Raw genomic sequence first — 10984 nt, 5'->3', positions numbered from 1 at the left:
GGAGCTTATCCCATCTGCTTGAATAAATACTGCATCCACAACGATCACACTGAAGGAACAGAGAGGCTGTCAAGTCCAGCACTGAAGGTGATACTTGCCATCTCAGCTCTGCTACTTCCCCACCTAACTCAGCCCATTTTGGGTCTGTGTTGTGCCACTCTTCCACTCCGCAGTCACCATCTCTTTTCTGTATGATGGGGGCAGTCTCTCAGCTCTCAAGTTTCGTGCAGAGAAGCAGCCTCAGAGATCAGGGGAGGCTGGACAGCTTCTGCTCCAAACACACAGAGCCAGCAGGAACCAGAGAGGAAGGCAGGCTGGCAAGGATCTCAAGTTACAGTTCCCAGACATCCACAGTGCTCAACTGCTCTGGATTGCAGCAGTAGAGAGGAGCCTGCACTCCACCTCATCTGGCAGCTCTGCTGAGGACTGATCACTTCTGGTTTTGCAAAGGCTTAATACTTGGCTGAAGGCATTTTTTCCCCAATCCTCAAATTGCTCAGGCTCTCAAAAACACCCAATTTACAATTTACAATGCTCCAACATCAAAAAAATACTGTTTTTTCATTCCTTAGAAACACCTGAATTATTCTCCCCTGCTTTGCAGAGGTTATCCTCTTTTCCCATTATTTTCCTGCTGTGAATGCTCAGGAACCCTCTCTGCTGCAGCTTCAGCCCAGTTAACCAAGCTGCACGTGGCTTTGGACAACCACTCCCTGCACCACATTTCAATTTAACATAGCTCTTCCTTTTTGGGCAGCTTCCTCCTTGGTTTGGTAGCTGTTGGTTTTGGCCTTCCCCACCTGGTTAACAAAGACACTGCACCACACAGAGAGCACGTCAGGTGTGGTCATTGCAGCATCTTGTATGGGTTTACTAGAAAGGCAGAGTCACTTCCACAAGGAAATTCTTGTCTCTTCCTTCTCCACCTCACGTTATTTCTTCTCCTCTTTCCTGCTTGCAGCTGGGAGTACTACGTGAACGACGCCCCGCGGGTAGTCCTGAACAAGCTGGAGAGCTGTGGTTACCGGGTGGTGAGCATGACAGGTGTGGGCCAGACGTTGGTGTGGTGCCTCCACAAGGAACAGTGAGGAAGCCTTCTGCAATCCTCTTGGACAAGACCCTGCTGGTGTCCACCTCACACAGGACTGACAGCAAACATTTTCCCCTTCATTCCTTTCTGTCCCACACTTCAAGCACTCAGGCACAGGGGGAGGAGTGTTGTAAAGGTAAAACTTGACCCAATGGGAACTTGCCATCCCTGTCGTTACGCAAGAGCAGGGGGAGGAAGGTATGCTCAGTCCAGACAAAATCACGCACAGGGAACAGATGGCTCCGTGGCAGTCTGGCAAATACCATCTTTTCACATTTTAATCATCTCCTATTTAGCATTAATTGGAGGAAGCTCAAATAACAGACTTGTCCGCCTCTTCCTCAGAGCTGCCCCAGAGAGGTGCGTACTGAGCTGCTAGAGTTCAGGGCATGCCTTCTTCCAGTCCGTGGGGGTAGGGAGGGAAGGCCAAGCATGGATGTCACACTGTATCAACCCTGGCAGGTAAGCAGGAAATGCCAATCCTACACAGTGCTCTTTGCGAGTCCTTTCACTCGGCAGCAAGGTCAGTTTTGGTTAACAGCAGCATCAGACTTCCAGCCCCGAGTGCCATTCAAGCCTAACACATTGTTCCTGAAATAGCCTTAGAAAGGTCTGGTGAACAGTTCGGGTACAGGCTCTGTAATCTTAACAGCAGTGGTTGTAGTGCCGGATTGTTTGGGACCATGTACTGATCCGGCTGTAGGGGTGACACCAATAAAATACTTCTCTAAAGAAATCAGTGTCTTTCTGTGCATTGTTTTAAACAGTTGCCAAAGCCCTCGGGATCCACAGCTCCTGAAGAAGCCTTCAGGAATTTCAAGAGGCTCTAAGGTCTGGTGTTCTGACAGGACCTCCTCTGTGACTCGGCAGCTGCTCCAAGCACAGAGTAACAGTTCATACACTGACTCTGGAGCTTTTGCAGCCGTTTTTCTCCCCCTCCTTTGGAAAGGGAGAGCTTGTATTCCCACAAGAGTTTTGAAGAAGGAGGTTTATTGACTTAATTTAAGAAACAGCTCTGGAAATGAGGAATGGTGGGGTAGGGAGAAGCCATACTCTCTCATGCTAGGTGTGAGACTCTTCCTCATCCTCCCGCTTGAGCTGTTCAATAAGCTGCTGTCTCTCTGCTGCTTGGCGCATCCGCATCATCACCAGGCTCTCATAATCCCGCTCTGACACCACTGATGTCTAGGAACAGAAAACAAATACAGCCTGTCAAGTACAGGATATACCCCAGCCCCCCTCTCCATAAACCACACACACAACACACGCGTTCGAGTCAGGATGATGGTTCCTAGCAGTATGACCCCAGAGAAATCAGGTAAGGTGTGAGAGCTGCCTGGCCTAGAGATAATGGCCAGCTTTGCAAGACAGAAGAGGACAGATGGGAAGCCTGAATGACCCTCTTGCTGCTCCTTGCTCACGAGGGTGGATGGGTAAGCTTGGCTTGCCTTGCTGCAGCTGGTTATTTTGGATGACAAGCTCACTCTGCAAGCACAACGCTGGTGCACAAAGTCCAGCGTACACTTCACCCGTTATAAAGGCTAATGCCATTAAAAAAATAAACTCAAACCATCAAACCTTCCTGTGGTTTAGTCATAAAAGCGGCTGCAGAACAAAAACCACCAGGTATGTTCCCAAACGTGCCACAAGTGTGTTTCAGTTCTCAAAAGCTCCTGGAGCCTTTCAGCTCTGTGTGGTAGCAACTGTCACGTCAACTGCGCGGTGATTGCAGACTTTACCTACTAAACGTAGGCAGCAGATGACAGCTGCTATCGCAGAGCAAAGTGGTGGTTTTGGCAGTCTGCTTTCAAAAGCCATTTAGCATTAGTAGGTGGCCTTCCTATTTTGGATGTATTCAAAGCATTGCAATGCTTGGAAACATCCACTTCATTTGTTTCACAGCTCAGGTAGAAATGAAAGCATCTTGACAGAAGGTGAATTAAAAAAAAAAAACCCTCATGTTAATTTTTCTAGGTACTAGATTTAGTGGTGATTTAAGGACATCTTAAATAGAAAGTAGAAGGGATGAAAAGGCAATAGAATAGCTAAATAAGATTCTGCATGAAAATGGGGCAAAGGCAAATTCATTATTACAGGCCAGCAAAGTGGCTCCTCCAGCTGCAGAGTGTCTAGCTGCAAGGACAAAACAGAAGGACACAATAGATGGGGAACTTAGACAGGGAAATTAAGAGACTAACACACCATAACCGGTATCTCAGGAGCTGCATGAATGAAATAACCTTTCAGTAGTGCACAGCACAGATTTTCACAGTGTCTGAGAAAGCACCAGATTGTATCAGCCTGCAGTGGTAGAACTAGGCTTCTTCAGCGTGCCTGTCCGCGCTAACCACAGCTACTTACCGTCACTTGCTCGGCTGAATGAAATAGCCAACATGAGACTCATGCAGATGAATCACCCATGCAAACCTGAATCACTACCTCACGCTCTGGATTTACATTTAAAACAGACAAGTGATTATTTCCAGCCTCATCTGGGAGACTTGATGATACAGGAAGCCATCAGAAGGGGCAGAAGGGAGAGCAACAAGAGAAGGAGCAGTTTGATCCAAGATGGGCTACAAGTCGATATTCACATTGATGGTTCTCAAGCGATCTGGGTGCCTCTGAGGGAGCTTGCTTGCTCCTCAGGCAGTGTGGGCTGATGCTCTGCCACTCCACACACCTACTTCCTGCAATCCTGGCAATTACCAATAGTGTAAAACCCAGTTTCTGACGTGGCTGACTCAGCAAGGGCTTGGCTCACAACAAACACACACGCGCAAGGAACTGCAGCCTGGGAAGCAGCGACAGGAGGCACATGAAGAGGAGGAGGCATTGTGGATTTTTAGCGTTCCGGGTCCGACCTGGCTGAATCGTCTTCTGGACTTGCTTCTTCCAACATCCCAGCACACTGGTGAATGCGGTGGTCACAATTCTCTGGGTGCTTCAGCAGCTTCTCCTTGCCGCTTGTTAGACCCAGGTGCTGCTCCGACACAGCGTAAGTCTAATTTTGCATTCAATTTACCTAATGTTTGTCTGCATTTTGTTGCTTTTTAAATTTCCATTTGACTGTATCTCTTTGGTTTCCTTCAGTGTGACTGAGTCACCGTCTCCCTTCCTAACCACCCACTGAGATTTTTATACTGTGCCCTTCCCCATGAAGGTAGCTGGTTACCATGGTACCCAAGTGCCCTTCTGTTCTAGATGCTAGATTAAATCTGTTCTCATGGTGACTGTGTGCCTTTGCTGTTCTTCATCAGTCTGTTTCTGCAGCACAGATTTAATAAGCTCAGGCATCACCATTCCTTCTCCACTGAAGAAGGAGACTTCTTAATATCTAAGACAGACCAATTTCTCCTCAACACAGCGACGTAGTGTGAAGTTCGCATTTCCTGCAATACCAGCCTCTCTGTTTTCCTTCCAGCTACAGCAACAGGGAAGGAAGAGGTTGTTCCTGTTGTGTGGCTTCTTGCCGATCCCACAACTTAAGTCCAACACCCGACTGTGAAGAGTCAGCAGTTTCCTTCTTCTCATCGCCTTTCATCAGCATGGATACTTGGCGGAGAGGGTCCATTAAGTCCACAACGTTCTTCAGACGTTTCTCACTCAGGAGACACAAAAAGCTGGGCAACCAAGTCATCATCTTGAATCAGACCAGCCACACTCTGGACAGTGATGGACAGTGCCAGAAGAGGGAATGCTTGAGGGATCTGAAGGACAAGTCTGATTACCTGTCATGTCAGAGTGAGCAAAACCTAGCCAAGGCACAAGCACCTCCCAAGCCTCCCCGGCTGTACCTGGACAGTTCAAGCTGCCCTAACATCATTGATCGCACAGATTCTCACTCTGACATCTCCTTTTCTGGTGCTAGTCATCAATATCACAAAGCCACTCAAACTCAGTTTCACAAAGACCAAGCTACAGACTGTGGGACCTCAGAGACAGGTTCCCAGAATGGCATTGCTCTTCCTGACCTGTCTGATCCCTTCCTGTCCTTCAAAGTGGATTTGGGGCTATCACTTCTCGAGGATGTCCTGCAGACCCTCAGGAAACAGAACCCAAGAGATTACACCATTTGAAGGTATTTATCATTTAACGTATCACATTTACTTACTGCTGCTGTCACTTTCTCTAGTCCTGGCAGGAGAAAGGATACTGCAGCATTCCTGTTGTGTGTGGCCTGTTTTGTTGTTCTCACCTTACCCGCCACAGACTGCCCTTGTACTGGCCAAGGAGTCCTTTGGAGCAGAGCTCACAGGCTCTGTACTCAGATGAGAGCACTGTCTGCTAGAACCTCATGGGCAAATCTCCATTTTCCACAAGGAGAATTTCTCACTCTTGACTGCGCATCTCCTCCTCCCAGAAGAATGGGTTTGTTTGGCAAAAGACTTGTTATTTTGGGCATGTGGAGCGTGGACAGAAAGGGATATGGCATTTATCTTTTGTGGATAAGCAAGCAGCCTGCAAGGAGACAGTAGCATTGCATCTCAAAGCCATAGTTACAGCAAGGGTCAAGAGACAGAAACTGGTGTTTCTTCTTCTTCTCCCACCATGGTTGGATGTGAAAAATCAAAGCTGTTACTCCTCTTTTTTTTTTCCCCCCTTCCCTCTTTCCTTGTGGGTTTCTTTAACTCAAGTGCAGTTGGCACTCTCAGCCTGGAAACAGGTAAGCATCCATGTAGACTCGTAATACAGCAACAACAGTTTATTTATCCTGCTAGCAGGAGAAGATATTTCTCTAGATACTGCTGCTTGAAGCATGCACTGATCAGCTGTACAGATATGGAAGAATAAATGTATCTGTGACTGGAAGTGTCTTATTGCCTCATTTCATTGGTAGCAAGCCAGAAAAGGCGCAGGCATCAAAAGCACAGGTCCCTTATCTGTAGTGACCAAGATTTATCCTCTCTGCCATTTCAGGTTTTCATGAGGGTGGGGAAGCAGCATGGCTCTGCTTTTCTGGGCTGGGAGAAGGCTAGACCTGCTGGTACTTTATATTCCCCTGAGGAGTGCACACAGCTTAGGTTGAGACCCAGCATTAGAATGAACAGTTTCTTCACTCCATGAGCTGGACAGTGGGAAGGGCTCTGCCAGGCTGAGAACAGTCTAGGCAGTATCAGGGCAAACTGTTTAAAAGAAACTGCAGAAACTACTGGGTCACCAATTCTTACCTTTTTCATAGCTAGATTAGATACTAGGGCTCTTTAAAAAAAAAAAAAGGACCCACAAAAAACCAAAACAAAACTAAAACCTCCATGCACCCAGATAACCATAAGCTTTGGAAGCTGGCTGCAGCAAAGCACAGCGACACTTCAGAGGAGGCACAGACAGCTCTTGACCTACTAGATTCACATCAGGCTGTGAAGTCAGATAATATGAAATAAACTCTATGAAACCTCAAAGGAGCTTAGGAAAAGATGTAAGAGTGCCAGACAGAAGGCTTTTGTCAGCACTTTAATATGGCTTAATGAATAGTGCAAAATTAATCAGGAGCACTGCAGGGAGATTCCACTACTAAAGGTGAGAAGACAACCTTTCCAAAAGTGAGTGCTTCATGCTGCTGTGGTGACAAAATATGCTCTTCACAGCACTGTACAGTCCTGTGCTTTGAGCCATTCAGAGCTGCAGCAATCAAATAGTCATTACTCTCAAATGGCCTAGAGTAACACTGGCCAATCCACAGCTTTTGTCATTCAAGCATAACTTGCCTGCTTGGCTCTAGCAGCTCTGGAGGAACTGCTGGACAATGTGCACCCATTGCTGTTAAAGAGAATAACACAACCAAGAGGAGGCAAGGATCTTGCAACTCCCTGTCTTCTCACAGCACCACTTTGCAACGATCAGCCTTGCTTTCACCTGGGAACTGCTGCCAAAACTCCCCTAGTATGGGGCTGTCCTATATTTGAAGACTACAGTTCTGAGGAGGATGAGTAGCAAGTGTGTTGCCATGAGACCGCTGCAGGTCTTCGGCTGTACTCTGAAGCAGAGCAGGAAAGGAGCTGCATTTGCACAGGGTGGGAGCAAACAAGAGGGTGGATTCAGACAAAAATAGGAGCAACTCAGAGGGAGCAGCAAATAGGAAGCGAGGGCAGCTTAAATCAGAATGAGATTAGTGCAGCTTGAAAGCAAGAATTTGGAACCTGGTGGCTGGGAAGCCAGACTGGGTATGAAAGGATGAGGCAGGGAGTAGGCTGAGGCAGTGGTAAAACAGAGCTCACTTTGCATAGTCTAGAGCTGAAGAGTTGAGGACAACGAATAAATCAACTGGAGGCAGTGAGGCCAAGAGAAGCTCTTACCACATTACAGATTTTGGAAGCATTGTAGTGGAAGTAGCAGCAGGATTTGGGGAGGGTCTGGAGTTGGAACTAGGGAGAAGCAGGAACCAGAGGAGCTTGGAGATCTTAGCCTGGACAGCCAGACTGCAATATAATTGGAGAAACTGCAGCTGCTTACACATAAAAGCAGTAGAAAGGACAGATAAGCATCAGCAGTGCAGTTCTTGGGAGAGGATGCAAGTCATGGTCATAACTCCTCACCATTTTGAAAGCTAATATGGGATTGACAAGGCTGTGTTGGACAGAAGTGAGTCACCACCTCCACACAGCCTGAACATCATTTGCTGCTTTAGCCTGCTCTTCCCTGCTGCTCCACCAAGCTAATCCTTCACAGCAGGCAGACGCTGCAGTTCCACACTAACAAGCTCTTGTCATGGAAACAGGCCACAATAAACTCAGTCAAAAGCCAAGGGTTTTGAACCCAGAGGCAAGAATCCACTACCAAGCTCCAACTGCACCAACAGCCCCCTTAGGTATGAATGAGCCAGTTCTCATTCTCTACTAGACAGATTTCCACACTAACAAGCTCTTGTCATGGAAACAGGCCACAATAAACTCAGTCAAAAGCCAAGGGTTTTGAACCCAGAGGCAAGAATCCACTACCAACTCCAACTGCACCAGCAGCCCCCTTAGGTACGAATGAGCCAGTTCTCATTCTCTACTAGACAGATAATCAAAGAAACTGGACTGGATTCTGCCTTTTTCCCCTCCAGTTTGTATTCTAACACTCTGGCCACCTCTGTGAGTCTGCTGTTGCTGCAGGACTCTGACTGGTTCCACACCATGCATGGAGATCTATCTGGTTCCTGGGCTACGATGCTTAACTGCCTTTTCGTGAGATTCCTGGGAAACTATGCTGCTCAGGCCAGGCTGTTCAGACAAAAAACACACATCCCAAGTGAAAACATACAACCCTAAGTAAAACGAGGATAACAAGGCATCCTGATGTATAAATGCATCTAATATAATAATGTTCTTAACAAAAAGCCAGGAGAGTGAATGTACTGAACAACCTCACAAGCTGCTAAAACATTCAGGTAGAGAACACAGACAAGGCTGATCAAGACACAGACACACAGACTAAGGGCACCTGCAGAGCATGAGCCAGGAGTCTTCTCAGCAACTGGATCTTTTTGATCTTTATACCACAGGGAAGAAAGAGAGGGGAGTAAGTGTCACACGAGAACTGGAACTCCTAATCAGCACAGGATCTGAGGTCCCTTCGTGCCTTCACAGCCAAGGAATTACCCACGAGATCAGAAGATGTGCAGAGCATAAGGTAAATTCCGTGCTACAGAGCAAAGTGTAACAAAACATGCTTCAAAAGGAGTGGATATGCACACCACTCCAGACAGCCAACAGAAGCAAGGGGTAACAGAGAGCTAACAATTTGCTACAGCATTGCCTCAGACTGCTTTCTATGTCGTAACCACCAGATGTTATTGCCTTCCATGTGCTTTGAGATAGGAATACATTTGTTGTTCAAAAGCAACAGCTTCAGAGGGATTTTCTGGTGAAATAAACAGGTAGCAGCTCAGACTTCACTAATGAACACCTTGCACTCAAAGTAACCACACTGGTAAAGAGGGCCCAGAACAGACCATAAGTTGTCTACAAGGATATTTTATTTGGTTCTGCTTTCTCTTCCCTCCTGCCAACCCTAAGAATATAGGTTTCCATTCAGCACTGAAATTTCATCCTCCCGTGACTGCAGTGAGTAACCAAGTCTCTCTAAAGAAATCTTCTAGGAGACCCATTTCAACCAGTTATCAGCCAGAGGATTCCTACAGTGAAAGTATACTGGGAAAAAATCCAGAAGAATGGCATTAGAGGATTTGGGCTGAGCAAGGAACACCCTTCGTTTTCATTTGGAAGAGAGAGCGTGAGATTGTGCAAAGATCCAGACATCCAACTACCTTTTATTCTTAGCATGCTGCTCCTCAGGCAAAAGGTCTTTTAAAAAAAAAAAAAGCCACTGCTTCAGCACAAAAAGGTGCATCAGAAAGCCAGGCCTTTCATTAAGAGCTTCTTTTCTGCTCTGCTGGGAATCAATGTATCTTACCACAAATGCAAAGCACACTGTTAAATTAAGGTTGCTATAGAAACAAATTTAAGTAAACAGCAGCCTGTGTTTCCTTACCTGGGAATTCCTAGGTTGACTTGTGCTGTCAGAAAAGACAGTGCTGGGATTGTTTCGGGGCTGACCCTCCAGCCAGGAAATCTTTAGAGGATTATTTGTCAGGCCAACTTCGTTCTTCACAGCCATCTCCTAACAATGAAAATATTCTTCCATCACCATCTGAATTTCAGACCCCACTCCCCCACAGGTCAGTAACAATTGTAGGAGTTCTTCCATCTCAGTCTGGCATCAAGGCCAAGTAGGGCACAAATAACGAAGATTTCACAGCTGCCCTGCATGGGAAGCATCCTTTGAGGTTCGTATCTGCATCACGCACAGACAGAATGCATCACTGCCAGTACTTCTGATAAACAGGTCACAGATAGTTCTGGGTGTTTTGCTTATTTGGATATATGAGGGAAAGAACAGGTGACAAGAAATAGAGATGTTTAAGTTGATGGAACTACTAAAATTAAGCATAGCTGATGATTTATTTTTCCACAGCCACATGAATTCTCATAACTCATAGTGAGTCAAGACATTTTGATTTCTTTTAAACTGCAAATGCCTGACATAACCTCTGAAACTCATAAAGCCCATCTCCACAATGGGTAATTCACCTTCAGTGAGAGCTGATTAAATAGTTCAGTGTCTACTTTTTTAAGCAGTGTCTCTTTCCTCAGCCATTTACATGCACAGCCTGTTTGTTGATGTGCATGATCTGCTCTGGGTTAATGCCTCCAGCTGCACCACTCCCTTCATGCATCTGTACCTTTAGACTCTCATTAGCCTTCTCCACTGCCTTAATGACAAGGCAGCGTCTGCAGGCTGTCAGTCTGCTAACCCTTCCCTTCTGCAACACCCCTTCTTGCCCACTCTCCACTACAAACACCTGGAGTCCCCACCAGACTTACAGCAGCCTTAACCGTAGCAAATTCCACGACTGCACTCCCAGTCTTCCTATTTGAGATCAACAAATTGAGCACATCGCCATACTGTTAAGACAAAGAAAGAAAGAAGTTAATCACAGACAGTGAAGTCAAGTTCATCTATGGAACGAATGCAAAGAGAAAATGCATGTTTTCATAGACGTGGGGCCTGAGCTGTCACCCTGCATGATGCTTCCACTGATCCCAACCTGTCATAATTTCTGTCCCTCCAGGAAATAATTCTGGGGAAGCGTGGAGCTACACACATTGCTTCCAGCAAGAGGGCTGCTCAGCTCAGAGTCAGAGCTACAGGAGACAGCTGCATGAAGGGAAAATAAAGACCACTTCCTGGGATTAATCAGATCAAAGGCTTGTCTATTCCTGTCTCTGAACTTCCCACAGCAGCTAATGTATAGTGCTTTAAGTGAAGGCAAAAGTGCACCGTAACCACACAGCTGGTCTAACATTTATACAGGGCATGAACCACTCGGTGGGAAGAGTCTGCAGTTGC

General features: G+C 46.5%; 3 protein-coding genes across 4 annotated transcripts in view; 2 read left to right on the top strand and 1 right to left on the bottom strand.

The window, feature by feature from the left end:
- Positions 1-961: 961 nt before the first annotated feature.
- Positions 962-1088, top strand: GCHFR (GTP cyclohydrolase I feedback regulator; the record flags this gene model as incomplete). Its single annotated transcript, XM_010182213.1, has 1 exon — positions 962-1088. A coding segment is annotated over one exon (127 nt), but the record flags the coding sequence as incomplete, so codon positions are not given.
- A 980-nt stretch (positions 1089-2068) lies between these two features.
- Positions 2069-10984, bottom strand: part of DNAJC17 (DnaJ (Hsp40) homolog, subfamily C, member 17) — a 16668-nt gene continuing 7752 nt past the window's right edge. Inside the window, exons 9-11 of one of the 2 annotated variants that reach the window (XM_010182210.1) lie at positions 10459-10539; positions 9566-9694; positions 2069-2275 (exon numbers count right to left, since the gene is read on the bottom strand). In XM_010182210.1, coding sequence (XP_010180512.1) covers positions 2153-2275; positions 9566-9694; positions 10459-10539 — 333 coding nt within the window. In that variant the 3' untranslated portion in view covers positions 2069-2152. The remainder of the gene's footprint in view (positions 2276-9565; positions 9695-10458; positions 10540-10984) is intronic. The other variant, XM_010182211.1, reaches the window with a different exon arrangement.
- Positions 4639-5169, top strand: LOC104538855 (chromosome unknown open reading frame, human C15orf62). The gene has a single exon (XM_010182212.1). The coding sequence runs from the start codon at positions 4639-4641 to the stop codon at positions 5167-5169; it is 531 nt and encodes a 176-aa protein (XP_010180514.1).

Source organism: Mesitornis unicolor, unplaced genomic scaffold, assembly GCF_000695765.1.
Source record: "Mesitornis unicolor isolate BGI_N332 unplaced genomic scaffold, ASM69576v1 scaffold1574, whole genome shotgun sequence".
In the NCBI taxonomy this organism is placed as follows: Eukaryota; Metazoa; Chordata; class Aves; order Mesitornithiformes; family Mesitornithidae; genus Mesitornis; species Mesitornis unicolor.
The sequence above is the reverse complement of the archived record's forward strand: the minus strand, read 5'-3'. Positions and strand labels throughout refer to the sequence as shown.